The sequence below is a fragment of the Astatotilapia calliptera genome, chromosome 3 (assembly GCF_964374335.1).
Source record: "Astatotilapia calliptera chromosome 3, fAstCal68.1, whole genome shotgun sequence".
Taxonomy (NCBI): domain Eukaryota; kingdom Metazoa; phylum Chordata; class Actinopteri; order Cichliformes; family Cichlidae; genus Astatotilapia; species Astatotilapia calliptera.
Window position 1 is genome coordinate 2571435 of NC_137424.1, and position 25717 is coordinate 2597151.

Sequence of the window (25717 nt, forward strand, 5' to 3'; positions counted from 1 at the left end):
CCAAGAGCAAATATTACGTCTCATTTACACCTGAGCACGAAGAGCCATCAACATTTAGCAAATTGAATCATCTTTGTTTAGATGCAAGAAGAATCATATAGAAATGAAAGAGTAGAAATAGAAATCCAGAGCAAAGATATCCTCTAATTCAGCGTAGCACATGTGCAGCTGCTGCGATTCACGTAAGCATTCGGCTCGTCGCTGTTGCAGATTTTTCTCTCACTGTTCTGGCTCACAGCGCTGCAAACACAAAAATAAATATCCCCAAAGGTGTGAAAGGGAGCTAATTAGTAAGAGTATTGTTACTCTCCGCAGGAGTAGTCCAGCAGTAGAAATCAGTCCAATAACAAGGTGTGTAACATCTAGCAGGGTGACAGAAAAACCCAGGGTAACTTCTAAGGACCTCAACGTCTCTCTCACATTGTGTTTTTTAAACATGCTTCCATTTGTCACTTCAGTCTTTACTCTGAAATACAGGAAGAGAAATCATGGCTGAAACAATTTCTCATGAAACCAGGGGTGTGGTCCAACAGTCAGTTTGGTGAGGAAGGTTCCTAACTGAGAGAAGTGACCCAGAAGTATCTGTGTAGCAGCCACAATGAATCCAGATCATGAGCTTTATTAACTGATCAAAGTCTCTTCTTTCATCTTCTGTATCATTTAGTTTGCATTGGTAATGCCCATTATTGTAATGCTTTTTTAAGACCAGCAAAACTTTATTTCACTTTGGGTTAGCTGGGATAAGTGATGGATGGAGGGAATTTTACTTCAGCCACAGAAATCCTAAACAGGAAGGAGGAGCAGAGTTACAGTGGATCACTATCCAGCAGGGAAACAAGGTTTATTTCAATTTCTTGGCCATGAGTGAGATTTACTGAGTGGGCAAATTAGGGAGACGACACCATCAGATCCCGAGCCCTCCATGTGTTAATCAAGAGACGGCTGCTGTGCTACATCCATAAATAATGAATAAATTAGGAGCTAAAGCTGAAAGGACAGTTTATTTGTACCATCTTCACGTGAACACATTCAAGAACATCACAGATGAAGAAACATTAAAAACTTCCACACTACATAAAGCAAGAAAAATTGTTTTTCTTTCAGGTGGTTTCAGAAAAACAGAAACATCAAACATCTCCAAGACTCTCTTTGAAAGAACTAAAAACCTTTGTTCTCATGGTCCAATCATGAGTGAACTCCCCGATGAAGCCTTGTGTGCTAAAACATGTCAGAGTTTTAAAGGTTAAACATGAGTTTCCAAAACGTTTTGCTGGAGAACAATGAACTATTTGACTGAGTTTCAATCATTTACAGACGAGCAAAACCAGGACAGAGAAAAAAGGACAAAACTGACTCAGTAAAACAACAGAAAAGAAGATCCCATGTAGATCTGTATTATGTAGAAGCTCAGCCCAGCAACCAGTTCAGTTCAACACAAGTTTAAATGATTCTATCTGAACTCTGTGGAGCCTGATCTCAAGCTTTTTGAGTCTGACACAGAAACCAGAGGATCTTTCTGTGTCTTCAGATTCACTGTGATCCAGTGATGGGAGTGATTTCAGCCCTGAGTGATCGCGCTGATGTTTGCACAGAGCAGACAATGAGGTGAATGTTTGGGCACATTGGTAACAGTGAAACAGTTTATTAGTAACGTGGGATCGTTTGTGTGCAGAGTATGAACTGAGATTCCTGAAGCTCTTGTCACACTGGTCACAGCTGTAGTTTCCTTCTATGTGTGCACGTTCATGAATGTTACGATTACCTGACTGTGAGAAGCTTCTCTCACAGTGTCTGCACTTGTGTGGTTTCTCTCCTGTGTGGACTCGTTTGTGTGATTTAAGGTCCCTTGCAGTGGTGAAGGATGACCCACACTGATCACAGAGGTGCTTTTTAACCCCACTGTGAATCAGGTCATGTTGTTTTAAATCACTTGGTGTGGTGAAGCTTCTCCCACATTCTTTGCAGTATTTCAGTTTGTCTCCAGTGTGTCTACGTTGATGTACTTTTAGGGTCTTTTGCAGACTGAAAGTTTTTCCACAGAGGTCACAATGAAAGTCTTTCCCACCACCACAGTGATGACAGGGTTGAGAACTGGATCCATCTGTGTCGCTCTGCTTCTAAACAAAGACACAAAGACAGTGTAAGTCAGTCCTTCAACATTTGTATCCTGAACGTCGCCTGAAATAAAGAGCATCTCTGCAGACGTCCAACTACATTTGACTGTTTCAGTTAACACACTCAGTTTACTGGGCTGCAATAACTACAATACTACCACCATAATACTACAGTAATACTAAAATCATAACTGAAAGGAAAATCTGAATAATCACTCAGAGCTGCTTTTCCATGCAGTAGAATTGCTAACATGCTAACACAGTTTAATGAGCAGAGTTGTTCCAAACAGTCAGGCTAAAATGACAAGATAACAATATAAATACATACCTCACAGTAACTGCACTTGTAGAGTCTCTTTCTGGTGTGGATCTGTTGGTGTTGTCTCAGGTGACGTGGAGATTTAAAAGTCTTCTCACACAGGTCACATTGATAAGGTCTCTCCTCAGTGTGGGTAAACATGTGTCGTTGTAAGTCTGTGTGAGTTATAAACTCTTTGCCACACTGTTCACAGCAGTACACATCATGTCTGTTGTGAATGCGTAGGTGTGTATTTTGGCTCTCTCTCTGGCTGAAAGTTTTTCCACAGATGTCACAGCTGTATGGCTTAATTCCAGAGTGGGTAACTAGATGACTCTGTAAGTGGCTACTGTGAGTAAAAGCTCTGCCACACTGATCACAGCTGTACGCTTTAACTCCACTGTGGATGAGTTGGTGTGTTTTTAGGTAACCCTTCCTGGAAAAAGACTTTCCACACAAGTCACAGCTGAACGGTCTCTCTCCAGTGTGGATGACCTGATGCTGTTTTAGTTTAGCCCTCACAGTAAAACCCTTCCCACACTCGTCACAGCTGTATGCCTTAATTCCAGAGTGGGTAACTAGATGTTTCTGTAAGTTGCTACTTTGAGTAAAAGCTCTGCCACACTGATCACAGCTGTACGCTTTAACTCCACTGTGGATGAGTTGGTGTGTTTTTAGGTGACCCTTCAAGGAAAAAGACTTTCCACACAAGTCACAGCTGAACGGTCTCTCTCCAGTGTGGATGACCTGATGCCGTTTTAGTTTAGCCCTCACAGTAAAACCCTTCCCACACTCGTCACAGGTGTGTTTTTTCTCTCCCTTTCTTCTGTGAGGTTTGTCGGCCTCCTGAGAGCGCTGACTTCTGGCTCCATGTTGGTTCTGCAGTGACAGAGATACAAACAGAGGCAGTGAGTGAAATGCAGTCGTGGAACAAACTCAACCTTCAAACTCCATTAACACTAGTTTTAAACCTGAAGGTGGAGCGTGGCACCAAACACCTTAAAGGTCTCTTATCCCCACCTGCTGGTAGTTCTAACACATTACATCCAACCTGCTGTTAAAGATAATTCATGACTGTTCAAACACTAAAATCATGCACACACACACACACACACACACACACACACACACACACACACACACACACACACACATTATTTTATAAATTAGATTATTTTGTTGTTTCCTATTACATATTTCTATAATTTGTATAGATTTATACAGAATTATTCAGTGATAATAAATCCTATGTTTGTTTATTCTAAAGGAACCCCGTTAGCTTCCACAACAGATGTTGCTCGTCTTCTGTCAAATACTCACATAAAATATTACACAATAAAGTGGATTCAAGATATCCACATAATTTCACTCTTACATCCACAGTGAGGTTTCACAATTGTTCAAATATAAGCAATCAATAATAATAATAATAATATTAATAACATTGAGGCACATTACACAAATTTCAAAAACAAATCATGTCTTACAATATTTACAACAACTAAAAGCTCTGTAAATCGGCTTTTAAGTGTTCATTGAAGTTTTGAATAATTCTCTAATTTTTTAAGGCAACTTATTCCACTTAAAAGTTGCTCTAAATGTAACAGTTTTACAAAACGTTACTTTTAACTCGAGCATTTACTAAATTGCAGCTTGTTGAAAACTGTGTAATATGATGATGTATTTCATCTGGATACTGCAGCTGAGCAGAATAAATGTGGTGTGTTTAACAGAATTGCTTTCTTTAGAACTACAAGTAAGCCATAGAATATTTTAGCCTGTACAGGAAGCCAAGAAAGGTTATTATGCATTTGATCAATATTAGTATAGTATGAACATCTTCACACTAATCTGGACGCCTTATTCTGGACTAACTGAAGTCTGTTAAGATCTGTCTTATTAGCTGCTGACCAAATGATTGAACAATACTCCAGATGAGACATTACTAGTGCATTAATGACATCTTTCATAATGAAGAAGTGATACACAAAGAGCATTTCATAGCCATAGCTATGCCTTGTCGGCAGAGTTATGTGACATTAGTGATGTTTGTACTTTCAGCGTTAACTTGGTTTTAAAGCCTTTAAAATATACGCCGTTCAATAGTCGACCTTCATCTGACAGAGAATGTGATGATTTTGTGGATAATTAAAGTCAGTCATATATCCACAAACACAACAAGCTGAAAGTCAGTGATGCTGCTCGGTTTGCAGTCCTGAACATCACGGCACAAGCAGGATCCACTGCACTGTTAATGTTAGCTGTGTTATATTGCTGCCTCTGTTCGGTGGTGTCGAGCCAAACGCACTTTAACGTGTGTTTGAACGAGCTGACGGTTCACTCGTTAAGCTGAAAGAAAGATGCTTTAATCACAGCAGTCACACATGTGTCCACTGCACCATCTGGAACTCTTCTTGTTTACACTCGTAATAACACAAACACTAAATCCTGCTTCTCTGGTGCTGTTGTGTAGCAGTGTGTACACCTGAGACTGTCACCTGTCTGTCTGTCCTGCACTCTCTCTCTGTTTCTTTCTCTCTGATTGTGGAATAAAAGTATGAACATGTGTTTATAAGTTACACTTGTGTTTGAATCCTGCAGCTTATCACACATTTGATTTCCATGTGTGATAAGCTGCAAGTGTCCAGAGTGAGGACAGACTGAGGGACCCACTGCTGCACATCATCTGTGAGGCTTTGCAGCCCTGATGATCCACCGGGACAAACTCAGCAGAGTCTGAGGAAGAGGAGGAGGAAGAGCCAGCAGCAGCTGACAGATGGAGAGAATAGACAGACTGTTCCCTGTTTGTGAAGGACTGCTAGGAAAGTTTAACATAACTGTCTGTGCTGAATCAGTCTTATTAGGTAATGTTCAAATAATGTGATCATCCCAGTGTTTTCAGTGTGGGAGAAAGTACTCAGGGCCTTCAAGTTACACACTATGAAAGGCAGCAACAAGTTTAATGTTCAGAAACCTAAAGTCTGTATCAGCAGCAGAATGGAGCTAAAAATAAATGTTGGTTTCAGTTCTATGAAGCTTTGAGTATTTTGGATCAGTAGCTGCTGTGTTTGTTGCATCATATTGCTGTAACTGTTTATATGCTTTATATATTCTGAGCTAAGTTGATCTATAGTGTTACATGATACACTCTCAGAAAGTACATTACTGGTCTTTAAAAGTCCAGAAATGCCCCTTTAAAGGTTCAATCTGAAATAAAGTACAAATCTGTATTATAAAATCTTAAGCAGCAACTTCTCCAGGTTCCAATATTTATGCAATTCTCAAACCTTTTGGCCACGACTGTATAACCTCTTCTGAAGTTTAGTGGATATTATACATGGTTATGCTCAGGATGTGTCGGCCAGTTTCCACTGGAAACGCCTTTTGGTTAAACTGTCAGCGAGCAATTTGCATTTGCACTGTTACATTTTTATATAACTTTAATGCACATAAACAACAGCTGCTTGTTTCAGTGAAAATACATTGATGGCTTTTTAATAAAGTTGTGCAGCTGTAAAGTATTTTGTCTGGTGTCAATTCTATCGTCAGCTACATCGTTATGGCAAATGTTCAAATGTATATGGTGATAAATATCTTTGGTCATATGGTCCTGCTCTGTCTGTCACCTTCTGTGTTGAGCTCATTGTTTCCTCTGTAGTGGCTGAGCTGAGTCCAAGTAGCTGAAAATGTTCCTCTGCTGCTCCGTCAGACTCTCCTCCTCCTGCTGATCAGCTGGGACACAAAACAGATCTTTGTTAGGCTCCACACTGCACTGAAGAGTCAAAGTGTCTCATATGTTCATCTGACAAGTAAAAGAACACATTTTTGTTTCCCGAGGTGGGCAACTTGTTGGAAACAAACACAAAAGGTTTGAGCACTGATACCTGCCATTGCTGGCATTGAAAGATGCAACGCCAGCAATGTGGATTGGTTTGAGTCTTGACAATCCACATTGCTGGCATCTTTCAATATGTTGAATGCACCAGTGTAAGTGCAGCCACTCAGACTCAATGTGTTCATAGAAACAGGTGCACATGTGTCACGAGTTCATCCAGCAGTAGCTATGGTACTTGGCCACAGGGGGCAGCAGTGGACTGACCTGCATTTGAGACTGCTCCAGCTGCTCTGTGACAGTCAGTAGATCTGCTACAAATTGCAGATCATATGCAAGTTTTGGAAATGACATTATAAATATTCCTAACTTAGCCACGGCAGCCATGTTGATGTATTACCTATATTGGCTGAAAATGTTCATTTGCAGAGAAAAGACACAGGCAGACTGTGCTTACAGGACAACAACAACAACAATCTTTATTTATAGAGCACATTTAAAAACCAACGGCATGCCAAAGTGCTTAACATAAAACAAATTAACACAAGTATAATCAGAGTCATAAAAATAAAAGTGTAGAATTATGTTCACAGGAAAAAGCCACCAATAGAAAAAATATAACTACAGCACATAGCTATAGCACAATATAACTGTGCCATCAACACACAATGGGGATAAGACATACACAGCGCAAATAAAAAGCAAGATAGGAAAATTAGTAAAATAAATCACTGCAGACAAGGCCAGCATTTAACCAGTAGAAAACGCAAGATTAAACAAATACGTTTTAAGCCGTGATTTAAAAGATTGAATAGAGTCAGACGCCCGAATGCCAATGGGAAGGTTGTTCCACAACTCTGGTGTGGCCAGGGCAAACGCTCGATCACCTCTAGACTTCAGCCGAGATCTAGGCTGCACCAACAGTAACTGTGAGGATGATCTTAAAGCCCTAGCAGGAACATATAAGCTTAAGAGTTCCTTAAGATAGCTCGGTGCTGTGTTATTAGTGATTTTAAAAGTAAACAGCAGAATTTTAAATTGGATACGATATTTCACAGGCAACCAGTGCAAATCAGCTAGGACGGGAGTAATGTGGGCAAACTTCTTAGTTTTGGTTAGAATGCCTGCAGCAGCATTTTGGACTGTCTGTAAACTATGGAGGAGGGAGAGTGGAGTCCAAAATAGAGTGAATTGCAGTAATCCAGCCTCGAAGTTACAAAGGCATGGATGAGTTTTTCCAGGTCTTTATGCGGGATGTACTGCCTGGCCTTAGAAATAAGGCGGAGTTGGTATAAACTCGATCTAACAACAGCAGACACTTGTCTATCAAGTTTAAATGAGCTGTCAAGTAACACGCCCAAATTCCTAACAGTGTCGGAAAAGGAGCTAGTGAGAAAACCAAAAGCATCACGAAGTTTGGCACGAAGGACGTCACTGCCAAAGACCACAATTTCAGTTTTCTTATCATTAATAAGAGTATTTGCCAGGAGCCATTGCCTGACCTCACACATGCACCCTCGAAAACTATTCAAGGACAAAGCTAGGTCATCATTTAACCTAAAGTAGATCTGAATGTCATCAGCATAATAATGAAAAGCGATGTGATATTTCTCAAAGATAGCGCTTAATGGAAGCATGTACAATGAGAACAGAGTAGGGCCTAACACAGATCCCTGAGGGACACCACAACAGACAGGTGCAGCGGAGGAAGAGGAAGTGGCCAAGTGAACCGAGGAGAGCCGATTGGACAAGTATGATTTAAACCAATCCAAGGACACCCTTGATGCCTACAGTGTGCTCAAGTCTCGCCAATAGGATTTTATGATCAACCATATCGAAAGCCGACGATAAATCCAATAGCACTAGGACCGAGGAGCGTCCATTGTCAGCCATTAGTAGAAGGTCATTGAGAACTCGGAGCAGCGCTGACTCAGTGCTATGATGTGGTTTGAAGGCCGATTGGAATTTATCATTAATGCTATTCTCATCCAGGTAGGCCTGGAGTTGAAGCAACACTATCTTCTCAAGAATTTTGGCCAAGAACGGAAGCTTGGAAATCGGCCTATAGTTCGCATAATCATTATAATCGAGGTTCCTTTTTTTAAGAACAGGCTGAATTATAGCATGTTTAAAGGCTGATGGTACGCAACCAGAGAGCAAAGAAGAGTTCAAAAGGGACAATATACTAGGTCCAATTGCACTAAAACAGTCCTTAACTATACGAGATGGAAGAACATCATATACGAGATTAGTATTGTTCAGTTGTTCAACCAGACGCTTAAGAGTAGGGAGTGAAACGGGTTCAAACTGATAGAAGGAAGAGGAACAGTCAGGGGTAAATGCAGGGCCTGTCATTAAAGGAAGAGCAGATTTAAGAGATGAGACTTTATCTAAAAAATAATTTAAAAATTGTTCGCAAAGAACCGTGGAGCACGGCAGCGGCATAGTGGGGCAGGGGTTGACCACAGAGTTAAAAATTTAAAATAAAATTCGAGGATTGTTACCATTGGTAGAGATAATTTTTGAAAGAAAAGCTGCTTTAGCCATTTTGGCAGCAGTTTGAAACTTCAAGCGACTAGTACGTAGGATGTCGTAAGATGCCTGGAGTTTATCTTTCCTCCACCTTCTCTCATCCCGCCGACACGCACGTCGTAGAGCGCGAACAGAGTCACTTAACCAACATTGTGAGTAAGTTCTGGGGCGCTTCATTTTAATAGGTGCCACAGTGTCGAGGATGGAGGAACATGTAGTTAACAGGGTATTGGCAAAATTCTCAACCATATGAGGGGTAAGACAATCTGACGTAATAGATGCAGAATACACAAAAGAAGCAGAGAATTTCACCACAGTATCAGCATTAACAGTACGCACATCACATAATAACGTTACATGTTATTATGTGATGTTACTGAAATCATCATGAATAACAGGAGTGGTGATTCCTGTAACTTTGTGTATATAATTTGGCATTTCTTACTGATGTAGGCCAAAAATAAATACATAAACTGAGCACCTGATGGCGTTGAACTTTTGTTGTCCATCTTCCATTGGTTTGAATTTTCCAGTACAAACACAAATCCCCCAACCCGAGGATCAGCACAATTAACCTAACAGACCTACACCTTAGTTCACAGATTCACTTTGTCTAAGGTTGATTTCTGGGATTTCACACAACCCAGGATTCAGATGGTGAATCCATGATGGGCTTGGATTTACATCATTATAAATGAAATGTGCTCTACTTGGAAGCAGCCGGCCCCGCCCCTTTTGACGGGTTGTGTGAGACTTTAAATCATCAAACTGTAAATTATAAATGTAAATTGTTATTGATCCTTTACCCCGAGTCCTAAAGTGTAGATTTATTTTCTTACTCTTCTTATATTTATTGTTTGTTTACTTGCACCGCTGTAACTGCAGCCTCGTCGTCTCGTCTCTCCATATGCTGGACTGTCTGTAGCGGAGATGACAATAAAGTTTACTTTGACTTCAGCAGCGCGCAGGCGCACCGATGGCTCTCGCGCTCACTTTATAGAATGTAGAAAAAACATGGGTGCAGATTATAAGTCTGTATCATAATATCTGTTTGTTGTTTTGTTTTTATTTTGTTTTTTTCTTGCCCGTGATGCCCCCCCCACCACGATGCATTCTATTGGTTTGCACACTTACACACACCCAGCTGTGGTTTCCTGTTTTGCTGGACTCTGGAGAGCCCCGCCTTTAACGCTCTTCTCTCACAGAGAGCAACAGAAAACTTGGAAAAACTCCAGATTGACTGAACTCAGTTCAAAGTTACCTTGACACCTTTAGATGTGAGACGTAGTGATGGTCCGCTTGAAGCTGACGCTCCGGTGCGTGTGTCAGAAAGATCAACGCGCTGCTTCAGAAGCACCGTGTCGAGGCTTGATTCGTTTGGCCAGAGTCACGTGATCAGTGACGTCTGAAGCTTCGTTTAGAACGTACCTTTTTTTAAATCGAACTTTATTGAAACACAATGAGTATACAACATACAAACAGATGAAGTTTACAAAAGAACAGAACATGAACATACAGAACCAGGAGTAAAAAAATGATGATATGAGTAGGCGAAAAAAATCAACATATAAATATTGTTCTGAGAGGCTTTTTGTTGGTTGAGTCTGAAATTGATTGTATGTACAATTCATATCCTTATAAAACGGCAGAAATATGGTGTTTTATTAATAAACTTACATTCATGGATATAAAATAGCTAAAAGTATTAACAAATATTTTATAAAAAAACATTTATCATTCTTCCTGGGGAACTTAAAGAAAAAGAATAAAACATTTTCCTATCATAAAGAAAACTCCCTTAAAATATGGACAATAACAAAACTGCTAAATTCTTCCAGAATCTCTGTGTAGAGGAACCAAAAGAGATGTGCCACAGTTTCTGGATGATCCCCACAGAAAGTTCAATTAGTATTTATGTCTCTTTTAAATGTTACCATATAGTGACTGGCTGGGTCACATTTATGAAGAATTTTATATGAGATTTCCTTCACCTTGTTCACAATTAGATATTTATGGGATCATCCAGACTGTCTTCCAGGTGATATCTGGAACATGTCGGTTCCAGTAAGATATTCTATATATAGGAGAGACATGATATCTTCTTGGAATAAACTACGTCTTCTCTTATTGCTGTTACCAAGTTCCTGTGAAAAGCAGATTTTTCCCACTGCTGACTCAGCTGGATCAGGGAGAGTGACTGAGGCAGATATTGAGCTGTCAGTGTTTTTATATAACATTAAAGTCCCTGAGGGTATGGCACCAAGCACCATTGAGAATTCCCCAACACTGACGGGAAAATTATATAGTGTAAGGAATTCATTGTAAGTAAGTAGTGCTCCCTCGTTAAATTTTAAAACTTAGTAGCGGCCGCCATTGTTGGCAGCTGAAATTTGGCTGGGCCGCGCTATGAATTCTGGGATATGGTGGGCCACGAAGGACACACCCGACCCATCCTTCAAACTCGGGGGAATGAAGGACGCATTTGAAGGAGTCGAGGAATCGGGACAGCCTTCGTCGCCTGGCTGTGACGTCATCGGCCTTCAAATGCGGCCTCCGGAGGATGCAGCCGACGTTTTGGGACACAGCTTGTGTGTCTTTGTTGGTCATGTGACCTCCCAGGGACTACACATGGAAACGAGCAGTTTAGCTCAATTCTGGCAGGTTTCCATCGTCTGTTTTTGTCCTGATGTCCATGAACATGAACACTGTCCCTGTCAAACACGTCCAGATAATCTGATCCAGTGTTGTTCTTCTTCTGTGGTGTTTGTGATGGAGCAGCAGCTGCTGATCCTGATGTCCTCCACCAAGGGGGCAGCAAATTCAGCTGACTGTCATCATTTATTAAAAAGATGTAACAATGTGACATAATGCAATATAATAGTGTCAGTTACACATTGTGGGTTGCACTGTGGCCAGAATGGACATTACCTCCTGCCTAATGGAAGCTGTCAGCCATCCTGCAACCATGAATTAGATAAGCAGAAGTGAAGGGATTGTTAACAACAATTTAATAATAAAATGTAATGTGATAGTTGCACTTTATTAGCTCCCCACAATCGTATGAATAATAACCATGAATGCACTGCATGCTCATAGCAAGTTCTTTAGGTTTAAAGTGAGATCCTGCTTTAAAGGGCGCTTCATCTGCTGGGAATGACATGTTTCTTCTAGTATGTAAGGCTCAGCCCATCTTACTGGGACTTACTTTTGTAGATCCACATGCTCTAAACCTGCTGCTCCATGATTGGTGCAGAAGCTTTAAGCTACTATTAACAAATAATGACCATGGACTTAGTTGTTACTACAATAACTTATCATTGAGCAACTTTTAATTTTACTTGTAAAACTATGCAAGTAGAATTGAATGGGGCACAGTGAGTTGAGCACAGGCCCACTCTGTGACACTCAGAGGTTTGTGGATATCATACTGAGAGTATTGGACACAGTGCAGCCAGCTTGCAGCCACTTTCCCACCACTTTAGCACAATGTTTACATGAGACTCAGCCACACTAATGTTCCTGGGCAGACATGTGGTGCAGCATGGCTGATGGCACTGTACCTGCAGCTGTCATGGACAAGAACCACTCAATACCTCACCCAAGCCAAGCCTGTGCTGATGTTGTGATCTGAGACCGAGACACTAACCCAGGATCAGGATATGATGTTGTGAGAGTTTCACTAAGAATTAGCTCTGATTACAAGATTTCAATCTATCGTAACTCTAATTTGTATTTACTTCAGTTTGTTCATCTTGGAGCTGTGTGCAGCTGAGGACAGTCTTATTATTACCAGGTGAGGATATGTAACAGCCACAGTCTGTAGAGATGATGTCACCATGGAGTGGTGATGTCACTGGAGCTGCCAATATGTGCTCCAGCCAAAGCTACACCAGAGGGTTGTGCTGTGTAACAGGTTGGTGCAGGTGGTGTTATCTACATTTGAACATTAGGCAACAGTCTCATGAAGACACTTTCTATTGTTCACTAAAGACCAACAATAACAGAGACAAAGGGAGAGCAGCAGAACTAGTGCTAACAATTAGCACTGCTAGCCTGCCCACCAACACCAGCTAATGTTCTAAAAACGATGATCAATGATTTTGCTGTAACGGCTCCAGCTGTCTGTGTCAGGGACACGTTGGAGATGAAGTGAGTGATCCAGTGACAAAGGTTTGGAAAGCTGCAGTCAGCTGAGACTAAAGGAGTCACCTGACCGAGAGACCAAATGTTTCACTGAGAACGTCCAGATGAACAGAATCAACCTTTGGGATCATCTGTTCCACACATCCATGTTTCACATACTGCATTATATTTGCTCATTGCTGTGCACACAGGCCTGTGGCTTATAACCAACTCCAAGTTCAGACTCAGAGGCTGCTGAAGCTGTTTTCTGGAACAGAGACGTGTTGGATATAAAAGCAACTCTTCTTTATGTGTCAGCACTGAGGAAAGGAGCAGCTTGGTTTCTAAGTGTATGAAGGACTGTAGCAGTGTGTGTGTGAGCTTTATTTCACAGACAGAACCATGTCAAAAACACAACTTCAGGTCAAAACAATACAAAATCAAAGAGTCTGATCAGAAGGATTAAACAGAGGAGTGTGGGACTGTTTTTAACAGACAGCAGGTTAAGCCAGGCTGGAGGAGTAAACTGAGCCTCGGTGTGAGCAGCAGTGTGTTTGACAGGAAGCTGAGATAAACAGTCTGGAGCCCATTTAGTGCTTCATATGAAAGTGTGAGGATTTGAAAGCAAATCTAAAATCAAGCAGGAGTCAGTGTGAGAATGATTTGTGCTTTTCCTCAGTCAGATGCTGGGAGTTTCAGTTCATCCATGTTCAGCGTGCTGTGCTTTGTGTAACAGGAGAATATGACAGTATAAATCAAGTCTTCATGTCACTGAAAGCCTCCACAGTCTGCTATGGAGGTGCATCAGTTTGGATTTACAAGAAGAACATTTCTTAAACCTGCCACAAGATGGCGCTCCAACAGAAGGGATGTCCACAGTGTAACACAGACACACACATACTGTGTGAATGTGTGAGTGAATGGGCTTTCAACACAAGGCTTCTGCTGCTACCTTTAATGACATAATTAGCTAACAAGAACAAACTGTTAATTACCAGCAAAGAACGGCTCCAGATTTTAGCTGCTGACCATTTAGTGAAACGTTGATTACATCAGCTTATTGTTGATTTTTCAACCTTAATATCAGCTGCTTTAAAGGAGCCTGGTTCTCTCGCAGTAACACTTTTCTTCACTAGATGCAGTGCAGGCACAGTCTGTGTTTCTAAACTACACACTAATGTTCATTGTTGTGCAGCTAAATCCTCCCTCTGGATGGGAAGAATCCCTGTCAGGCTTCAAACACCTGGCTTGGTGTTCTGGAGCTAATGTGTCACCTGTGAGGACTCTGAGATGAACACACAGCAGACACTTCAGTTCTCCGTCTGTGTGTCCTCAGTTTCCCAGCATGCCTTGGCTGTGGTGGTGGAGGTGAATGAGGGGGAACATGCTGCTCTGTCAGCACTCAGGTTTCATACCTGGTGATCTCAGAGGACAAAGCGGCGTTACAGCAGCGCACGTTGATGAGACCTGATGCTCTGAACAGTTCAGACTTCAGCCTCACTCTGAGAAAACAAACCACTGACTGTCAGCAGCAACTACACCTGCTCCATCAGTGACGGAGAGAAGAACTGAGACTGAGAGACATACAGCTGCAGGACAAAGGTCAGAAACGCCCGCTCTTTGTACGGGTCAGGAGTTAGTACTGCAGAGGTCAGAGGTCAGCTTGCTGACAAACCATTTGAAACAGTTTGGAGCTAAAAGCACAACAGCAGAGGAAAGAAGAGACACTGCAGAGATGATGCAAAATATTGTGTTTTGTTCTCAGCTGTCAAAAAGTGTAACACACGTGTTCCAGCACAGCCTTTGTGTACTTTCACTTCTCCATACTGTCCATTGGAAATCCTGTTTGTTCCTTTTTGATTTCAGTCCATGTGTCCAAAGCAAACTTCTGTCCCACACTTTCTCTGCTGACTCTTCACCGATGCTCAGATGATCTCAGATGATTTCACCAGAACTCATCAAAATTCGGGCTCCACAGAAACCCAGACGTCACTAAACAAGCGTAAGAAGCAAAGTGAAAACTGGTCGTTCAGCTTTATTGACCAAAGATAAGCTCACATGTCACCTCATGACACAGACACTTATTTCCACAGCATGCACGAGGACTGACAATAAGTGTCTATAAAGCCACTTCTATCTGCCACACCTGTGCTTCTGTCATGGTTGCTCTCCTCTCACTCTGTCATTTATCCACAGTCTGCCTCCCTCTGCTCCGTCAGCTGACGTCCTCTCTACACCACCTGCTGTGTTTTATCCTGCAAAAACACATTTAAGAAGCGTTGCACCGAGTAACGGGAGTAACTGCTATAAAATCCATTTAAAGGAGGTGGTGCTGAGTGCTGTGACTGGGGTCCCACCACTGACATCACGGGTGGAGGACATGTTGGAAAACTGCTACAAAGTGCTGTGCAGCCAGCAGAGCTTACAGTCTGTCCTGTGTGTCATACAGGCTCTCACACTTAGTGTTTCTGTGACACATTGAAGAGAAGTTTGTGTTGTTCACAGTTGTGCTTGTACTGAGTGACAGCTGACATGACCTAACAGGAATAATGTGTCTGTGCTGAATGAGAAGTAACACACAATGAAGTCTTGATGCATCTCCATCATCCAGGAAAGTGAGTCTGTTGCTTCTGTTCATCTGGACGCAGCGTTTTGTGGGAGAAACGTGTCGTCATCATCAGGTGACGTCTTCAGTCTCAGCTGCAGGTTTCAGTCTTACAAACAGGACATTTGCATAAAGACTGAAAGCAGCTGCAGGAACGATGGGCTGGGAGCTCCGTTCCTTCATCTTAATTATGCAGATTCTCAGGACCATTGATCAACAACCACTGATCCATGTCCATGAGTCCCATTCACAGAGATGTGGGAATGGCTGCAGTCACAGCATGTAAGATGGAAATAAATGAGAAGTATTTAGCTGAAGTGGATTTGATTTATGTTACTTCTTTTTTAACTTGTAGTTCTACATTGGAAGATTATTGTGATATTGCAATATAAAAATACATTTATATTCTATTATTTTCTCAAAATAAGCGTCACACTCGTGGAAGCCGGTGTAGCCGCCGAAACGCCTGCATTTATGGAGGCTTTCAGCCCCAGGTAGGCCAGTTATGGATCTTGGGATCCACATTATGTCAGCATAAAATACATACTTGGGCAGAATTTTGCAAATATCTATTTTTCATTTTGTAGCAGCATAGAGCTTTTTTCCAATTATTTTTTAAAAGTCAGGTCAAGGCTCCAAAAGCCCAAAGGCGATATAACAGTTTGTGTTTGCTACATGGATCATTGTAGTTCAGCTTTCCTTTGTTATGTTTCTTTAAGAGCTCAAAATGTGTTCATTACATAAATCAAATGTCATTTTCTCTGTAGCACTTCATGGATTTCATAAGCAACACACTGTAGTTGTTCACACAAAGCATAAAGGTAAAAACAATATACACAGTGTTATCTTCATTTTAGATGTCACAAAGTATTTGCGGCTCCCAGTGTTTTCCCGAACCCTGACCCTTTGTGTGGAAACCGGGTCCAAAAGGCTCTTTGGGTGTTAAAGGTTGCTGACCCCTGCACTAGGCCCAACTGACACATATATTTGATTCCAAATACAAAAAATAATGTGTAACCTGCTGGAAGAATGTAGGAGGTTGAGACAGGATCTCAACACTTGGTGTCTGCAGCAAAAGACAACAATATGTGGGCCGATCGTGGCTCAAGAGTTGGCAGCTCGTCTTGTAATCGGAAGGTTGCCGGTTCGAGCCCCGGCTCGGACAGTCTCGGTTGTTGTGTACTTGGGCAAAAAAGCACTTTGGGGTCCTTAGGGACGAGTAAAGCGCTCTACAAATACAGGCCATGTAATGGCAGAAACGTTCTCTAGTGTAAATCCTGACTAGTTCATTAACTACAGATCAGTTTCAGTGAACATTATTCACAGAGGGATCTGAGTTCCTTATACCAGACTCTACAGAAACTGTAACACTGTGCAGCTCTGCGACTCAACAATATGACAACAATGTAACACACACTAGAATCATCAAATAAAGCCCCACTAACCACTAGAACTAACTAACTAGCACTGGACACTTGCATATTAGAGATTTCTACCACCATAGGAGGCGAGATATCATCCTTGAACCAGAGCATCCAGCCCTCAATTTCGGACATAAAAAGCGACGTGGCCAGGCATGATAACACTTTGACTGAACTGCAGGACTGTGCCTCGAACCACTCTGACACCATCGCCACTCTCCAGGCCACTGTGGAGCGTTTGTCTGCGGAGGTAAAGAAGTTAGATGAGAGATGTGGAGCTCTTGAGGCGCTCCAGGAGGAATCATTTAAGAACTGCAGGAGAAGGCACAGAGGGACCCAAGATGACTGAGTTGGTTCACACCTGTTGGCGGAGGCGCTATCTCTCGAGGAGAAGCCTCATCGATCGAGCACATAGAGCGAATCGCCAGCGTCCCAAACAAAGTCATCTTCCTCGGCCCATCATCTTGAGATTGCACTACTACCACATTGGTGAGGAGATTCTGCTGAAAGCTGCAGAGAACAAGAACCTGATGTATAAGGGTTTTTAAAATAAACATCCTCCCAGATTTCCCTCCTCTGTTGGAAACGCAGAGCCGCATTTGCAAATATGAGAGGAAGACTACGTGGGATGACCGGCGTCAGGTACAGACTGCTATACCCTGCAAAGCTGTTAGTGACCCATGGTGATGTGAGGAAAAGCTTTACCGATCCCAAAGAGACCGTAGACTACGCGGAGAAGCACCTCTCCCACCCACCTTCAAATGTATTAAAAGCAAGGATATATCTATATGTCTAACGCTGACACAGCACTGTGTTTCTTCTTTTCCCTTTATATTCCATGTAAAGGTGAATATGGAGCGTTTATGGAGCTCGTTTATTGACCAGCTGTCAGTTAGAAGGTAAGAGTTACTAGGTTAACAGAGGTTAGCAGTAACAGTACGGGGAAGTATATTGTGTTGTTCTTTTGTTGGTTTTTATTTTATCCTACTTTACTTTGTTATTTTGATTTTACCTGTTGTGAGTGCTTCCCGTAATTCTCCTTTTTCTTGCGCCGCTGCGGCCAGAGTTCACAACATTACATATTTTTGTATCTATAAACAGGAAGCTGACACTCTCCAGACTTTATCAAAGGTGTGAGCGTCACAGCAGAGGCCTTTGTGTCAACGTAGCTGAAGACAAAACACAGAAACACATGAAGGAGATTTTCCTGGCCTGGATTTTATACAAATATTCTGCAGTACATCAAAAATGAAAGAAAACCATTAGTCAACATATGAACATCACCTCTGAAGTTACAGAGCTTTGATTGGAGACACAGCTGAGCGTTTTGCATTTTGCATAATTAATTACATAATTAATTATGTAACCATAATTAAATGGTTACATCATCTTTAAAGTCCCCAGAGATCAGGAAAAGGGCCTGAGGGTGCTGTGTTTGGAGTCTGCTGGTTACAGTGTGCAGGACCTCACAGGCTGCTGCAGCGTTAGCAGAGGGCGGGACATACACAGCTATCATAATCACGTGTGTAAACTCTCGTGGTAGATAGTACGGTCTCATGCTAACCGCTAGCAGCTCAATGTCCTTACAGCATAGCGTCTCTTTGATAGAGAAATGCCCAGAGTTACACCATCTATCGTTCACAAACACAGCCAGACCCCCTCCTCCCTTCTTACCACTCTCCGCTGTTCTGTCATAAGAGGCTCAGCAGCTAAAGCAGCACACCTGGGTCTCCCAGCCTATTAAAAGCAGCCCTTTGCTTCACCTGCTTCACTAAACATTATTATTTTAAGCAGAGTGGTGTGATTTATGTAGGCATTGCTGTGTGACAGGAGGACTTTTCTTGCACACCCACCAAATGAGGGCGCACATGCTTCCACGCCCACTGGTGACTGCACACATCCTTTCAAGGAAGCATTTCATTCATCCCTAACAAATGGAACAAAACACTGTGCAGCGTGTTCAGGTTTGAACGTGGCCCTGGCCTCTCTCTGCATCCACCTGGCACATGCAACACACATCCACTCCCTGCTGAACTGCTTGTATTTGATGTGTTGAAGTTTTGGTAAAGTTTGAATAAATTCCACTTTATTTATAGGAACATTTCATCTGTGGACTCCTGCTTCCCCTCTCCTTGAGCCAGTTTGTGACGGGAACATGACATAAGAAAAGTAATTTATCCCTTTTTGATTCTGTGTATCTGGCGCTCATCCAGTGAGTTCACACTTGGCAGAAACAGACTGAATTTGTCTGGAGAACTTTGGCTTCAGCCAAGTTAGATAAACACACTGTGTCTCTGTCAAAACAGCAGTGTAGTTGTGGCACCCCTGTGAGGGAATGAGCACATGAATATTATTTTGTGTAAAACACTCATGTAACGGGACATTTTTCATTGCTATATGTATTTATTTTCAGTTTCTTTAAGAGGATAGAAAATCCATGTAACAGGGATTCATTTTATGTTAGAAAGCAGTGAGGGCGGAACTTTGGTGCTTGCTCCGGGGTTTCGGGGAGCAGTAAGTGGAGCCCACCTTCCGCTGCTTCCTCAGACACGTTCTGGAGGAAAGCAGAGACGCATCGTGTCTTCCTTACTCTGCTCTTCACCTGCTTTTACAGGTCGGTACACGGTGCTCGCACCGAAAATGTTGTTTATTGTCACCATGGTTACCCACGTTAATGTGAATGGGAGAGTTAAGGCGGTCCGCCAAAGTTATTTATATGTAAACACGGGAGAAAACCAGAGGAGTGTCCCGCGCGACCGCACCGCGAGCCCGCTCGTTAGGTGGAGCGCTCGTGAAGCAGAGTCAGTGCGCTCCTATGCTCTGTGCAAACGTGTTGTAATGCTCCAATCAAATCAGTTCTGTGAGATGTGAATGTTAATAGTTCTGTTAAAGTGACTGAGTAGATTAGCTAGTGTAACACAAGCACTCTGAGCAACTCTGTGTAGCTAACAGAGGCATTCATGGGTTGATTCAACAAGCTGTGTTTCATGATGCACTAAATAGTGATTTTGCCAGTAAATTACTGGAGGGAACAAATGTAATGTATTTACCAATGCTGTTATTGAATAGAACTGTTTAGCCAGTAAGACACTGCAGAAGACAATGTGATGTGTTTATTGATATGATAAAAGGATGTAGCTGTTATGGAAAGAAGTGTGAACGTGAGAAACTGAACCAGTTAAAAAGAGTATATTTCACTGATGTTGTGAAATAAGTAAATGTCATTGATGTGAATGAGGAACCAGCTGAACAGTATATTGAAAGCTCATGTTTAGTGTTTTATAGCATTTATTTGTGTGAAATAAATCAGACTCAGACACGTTCTGGAGGAAAGCAGAGACGCATCGTGTCTTCCTTACTCTGCTCTTCACCTGCTTTTACAGGTAACATATTTGTCATCGAGGTCTTCATCCTTGGGACCCGTAACATAGTAACTTCTTCATTGTTATACTTCTATAGTTTTCCCATTTTGTGAGCTGTGGATGTGGAAAGTGTCTCAGTGACACATCCACATGAAAACGGCGTTACCTTCGTTCATTTGCACGTCAAATGAACGAGCTGTTTGGACTTTAACGTCACAGCTGATGCTTCGATACTCGAACTCAAGAGTTCAGCTTCCACTCAGAGGTACAAGTACACACAGCAAAGATAAACGTGTACACAAGGTGGAACCCACAAGTGCACAGCTCCAACCAGAGATGGGCAGTAATCCCATTACTTTTTTCAAGAAACGAGTAAAGTGAGGGATTACTATTGCAAAAAAGGTAATTAGATTACTGTTACTTTCCCGTAAGCACGCTGCGTTACTGCGTTACTAAAACCGCAGCTGTGTGCAGATGAACAATGGATAATCTATCGAGTGTGGAGAGAGTGTGAGCGTGCAGCGTTTAAAGCGTGGAAGCACTGACCTTACTTTGAGTTTGACTCTGTAAAAAGTGACAAAAACATTAGCATCCGCTGTTCACTGCGTGGGAAGACAACATGCTCACTCACTATGTGTTAATGGGCATGCTTATTTATAACTTTGATAAAATGTCATAAAAATAATTCCATGCCAGCTCACCATTGGTGATCAGGTAGTTTCTGTTCCAGTTCCAGTCCCATAAATCATGAAGCTTGCTGCCAGAAAAGCTTCAAATCTCCTTTGAAAGCTGTTTGTGGTCTTGATTGTGGGAGCTTCAGTTGTCTGACTCCAGCTGCCACACAGTGCTCACTGATATCATTTGCAAAAACCCCAGTGTGACAATATTTATCAGTGAAGCAGAAATCAGGAAGTGACGACTTTTCTTTGAACATTTGCTAAGGCTAAGCTGTGCTTTCTACCACAGTTGGGAATTTCCTGGTTTACAACAAATTATTGTGTCAACACCGCATAAGATTTCAAACTACAGGAAAATCACTGGAGTTATAAGAGGCAGACAACGACACACACACCACATGCATGCTGTTGCTATTTATTGTGGATTAACCTGTCAAGGGCAAGAACAAAAGAATTCTGCCTCAAATACAGGAAATCATAGCTTTCCTGTATTTCCTCCATTGTTGGCATGCTGGTTAGTGCTGTTGCTCCACAGTAAGAAGGTCCTGGGCTAAATTATCCATGAATGTAAACGGCTGTGTGTTTCTATCTGATAGACTGGTGAGCTGTCCAGGGTGTACCCTGCCTGGTAACCTATCACTTCAGGGTTATTTCCCAGCCCTGCTGCAACCAGGATAGAGATAGGAGGATGGTAGTTGTTGTAGACCCATTCAATTTCCATTGAAGGATTAAAATGTTCCAGGAGCTCAACTTACTCCATCTGAACATGTTTCAATCGTGTTTTATGAACACAACATGCAGCTTTACTGAATATGAAAAGGTTGTGCTGATTTAACTCAGTTGTTTAAGTTTCTGCCAAAGCAAAACCTTTGTGTACAACCAGTGTCCACTATTGAATCAAGTCAATCCAACATGTTTTTGTCAGTGCAAAAGGAGTTACGGTGCCTGTATTCCTGCACAATATTGTCCCGGGAGGGAGGAAAACTTTCTGGTGAAGTTTTGGTTGATTTTTGGGTTTTGCTTGACACTAGGTTGATTTTATCAGTGAGGTTTGGATTGTTTTCTTTCTCTAAGAGAGAGAAAGATGGTTTTATGCTTGGACATGTTTGCAGTGGGCCCCAGTATTTGTTACTTTATTAGTATTTTATTGGTTGCGTTTGTTTGTGCTTTTGTTACAGTGCACTGAGATAAGAACATCTGAGAGGTGTGATCCACCGGTGGTGATATTTTGGTATTTTGTGAGTTCCCGATTTAACAAATCAGCTCTTTAATCCAGACCTGAGAGGTTGAACTTTAAAGCGCTATAAAATATTCTTACTGGAAACAGTGGCAAAGTGTTTTTCTCCATGATTGTAATGGGCTTGGGAGAAATTCACTTATATGTGACATTGATCACATGAGAAGTCCTGAGCCTAAAAGGATTGCAGCGAGTCAATCCAGTCCAAAAACAAGGAGCTGTTTTCCTTTAAAATGATGACGTCATCTTGCTGGTGATGGAGGCTCGAACAGGCTGCGCGTGAGACTCCATTATCAGCAATATCTGGTATGAATGTGTGTGGATGTATGCATGTGACTGGACTGTGATGGACTGACGACTAAAAGTTTAACTGACTTGATACTGAGACAAAAACGGTGCCGACTTTAGGATTAGTGAATGTCCACAACAATTCACCCAGCCTGTACAAGAAGGGTGGAGGTTTTGTCTTGCTTTGTTTTGTTGTTGCAGGAGCAGAAGGATGACAGAGACTAAAGGGGGAGGCTGTAGCTTCACATGAGTGTGAGCTGCAGACTGAACCCTTTGGTTGCTAATGTTGAGTCACTGATGTTTGCATTAAGAAAATTGTGTTTTATTAGCTGTGTTTTAATTAAGGTATCACATTATATTGTTGGGAATGTTAAATGCTAAAGTGAAGAAAAGCTTTGATTTCACTCATGACTGAACATGTTATTATTAACCATAGCAGGCCACTGTAAAGAGTCAATTAACTGTTATAGAGGAAAAAAGGCCAAAAACTCTGTTAATACCTATGAATAACAGGCAATGATAGACTTGTCACATTCAAAATAGAGACATGTAATAACAAACACGGGTCCGTGTCATTTAGGTTCTCCATTGAAATAGTCAATCATTTAGAAAAGTAGAATATATCTATATATATCTATATATCTATCTATATATCTATATATATATATATATATATATATATATATATATATATATATATATATATATATATATATATATATATATATTAGGGGTGCAACGATACACAAAATTCACGGTTCGGTTCGATACTTTGGTGTCACGGTTCGATATTTTTTCGATATAAAAAAAATGTTCATGCCTTTTTAATTTGTCATTTATTAAAATTATAAATATATATTTTAACACAAAAGTACAGTTTTTAAATTTAACCCTAACCCTTGTGCGTGTTTTTTATTTTGACAGCGAATGCGCACCTGTGGACCACTTATGTGCAGCCCTGGTTATTTAGCTCGTCATATTGCAGCCACAGAAATTCTTTTGTCCATGAAACCATAAAGCTGCACTTTCTTTTTGCCTTATAGTCTGATTTGTCATAACGTCTCCGTTTTGTGGTAAACTTTTCTTTGGCTGTCACTTCTTCACCCTGACCTGTCTTATTTGGCTCAGCAGAACTGAAATGCTTTTACACAGGCACTCACATAAGCTCAGCGATTCTCTGCGCGATCAACCTCTCACATGTTTAAGCTGCGGGAGATTTCACTTGTCATGTTTGCATAGTAAGCTAACGATTAATAAGACAATGTCAGAGGAATTGGTGCACAAATTATCATCACTCACAGATCAGTGCTGTCGCTCTCTATACACAGTTCGCGCGATTGCAAAGTGAAAGCAAAAAAACAAGCGCAAATCCAAACACGATTTCAATATGTCACATATTGACAGTGGCTCACCCAATGACATAATTACCCAGCTACATTTCTGAAAGAATGCAAAAGCATTGACATATATTTTTCCTTCCTACAATAGCCCGACAGGCAGGGCAGAGATAGCCCCGGGACGTCGGGCTAGCGATATTGCGAGCCCTGTATCTGATTGAGGAATCACTCATCTTTGGAAAAGAGAGTTTATTACAGAGAAATGTCTCTTTCCAAAATAAAAGCTATACTATCCGCTTCTTCTGGGCTATATTCTCAGCAGCATAAGGAGAATCATGTGCTAACAGCTGTCTAAATGACTCGGCTAAAGTTAGTAGCATGCTTGTTGTTTTTGTCTTTGCACTAGGATGATGTTGGCGTAAATGTGCAGTCATATTCGTTGTGTTCCCACTAGTGCTTTCAGGTTAATCTCGTTGAAATAACCTTAATGCCACAACACGGCAAATCTCCGTTAACGAGCTACCCTATACAGAGGGGCTAGATGGCCAACACGTTAACGAGCTAACTGCGCTAACACACTAGCTCCCACCCATGTAATTGAGCATTGCATGGCACATCCAACATACTGTTTTACTTTAGTCCATGACTCGCTTACCTTCAGGGTCATACGTCACATGAAAACCAAAATAATTCCAAACGCCAGATCTGAATGAGGGTGGGGAAGGTCCACTTCTGTCTCGCTAGCTTGCCCTGCGCTCTTCCTTCTGACCATGCTGTCTGTGTTGAGTGCTCAGTGAATCTGCGTTCGACTACTTCGCCTAGGCTGCACTCTCGAGCCTAGGCGGAGTAGTCAAATGCAGATTCACTGAGCGCTCAACACAGACAGCATCGTCAGAAGGAAAGTTGATAAAATAAATTACAAATTTTGTATTGTTCTTTTTTTTTTTATCCCCTTTGGTTTTCTTTCTTTCTCTCCCTCTCTTTCTTTCATTCTTTCCCCCTGTCCTATCCCACAGTCATGTCTGTCCCGTTTGCAACTGAAAATAAAATAAATTCATAATTATAATAAAGGTCAATCAAATGGACCAATATGATGATCCACTTGGTAAAATAAATCCTCTTGGCATCTTTCTTGGCCTCAAGACAACAATTCTGATGGCTATAGATCCAAACGGGACACAAAAAAAAAAAATAAATTAAAAATTAAAAAAAAAACATTGTATTGTTCGATACATATGCGTACCGAACCGAAAGCACTGTATTGAACGGTTATATATATATATATATATATATATATATATATATATATATATACACGTATATATATACGTATATATATGTGTATATATATATATATATATATATATATATATATATATATATATACAGTGGGGCAAAAAAGTATTTAGTCAGCCACCAATTGTGCAAGTTCCCCCACTTAAAATGATGACAGAGGTCAGTAATTTGCACCAGAGGTACACTTCAACTGTGAGAGACAGAATGTGAAAAAAAACCCCATGAATTCACATGGTAGGATTTGTAAAGAATTTATTCATAAATTAGGGTGGAAAATAAGTATTTGGTCACCGCAAACAAGGAAAATCTCTGGCTCTCACAGACCTGTAACGTCTTCTGTAAGAAGCTTTTCTGTCCCCCACTCGTTACCTGTATGAATGGCACCTGTTTGAACTCATCATCTGTATAAAAGACACCTGTCCACAGCCTTAAACAGTCAGACTCCAAACTCCGCCATGGCCAAGACCAAAGAGCTTTCGAAGGACACCAGGAAAAGTATTGTAGACCTGCACCAGACTGGGAAGAGTAAATCTACAATAGGCAAGCAGCTTGGTGTGAAAAAATCAACTGTGGGAGCAATCATCAGAAAATTGAAG

The 25717-nt window shown here is 41.4% G+C and overlaps 1 protein-coding gene across 3 annotated transcripts; it reads right to left on the bottom strand.

Annotated features, from left to right (window-relative positions):
* Positions 1–982: 982 nt before the first annotated feature.
* Positions 983–10413, bottom strand: LOC145423793 (uncharacterized). Of its 3 annotated transcripts, none has more exons than XM_080296621.1 (4): positions 10038–10413; positions 6039–6144; positions 2443–3291; positions 983–2114 (listed from the first exon to the last, which is right to left on the bottom strand). In XM_080296621.1, the coding sequence occupies exons 2-4, from the start codon at positions 6054–6056 to the stop codon at positions 1425–1427; spliced, it is 1557 nt and encodes a 518-aa protein (XP_080152747.1). In that variant the 5' UTR covers positions 6057–6144; positions 10038–10413; the 3' UTR covers positions 983–1424. The 3 variants fall into 3 exon arrangements, with proteins under 3 accessions (XP_080152747.1, XP_080152744.1, XP_080152745.1); XM_080296618.1 differs by having other exon boundaries at positions 983–2117; positions 10038–10409; XM_080296619.1 differs by lacking the exon at positions 10038–10413 and having other exon boundaries at positions 983–2117; positions 6039–7720.
* Positions 10414–25717: the final 15304 nt, after the last annotated feature.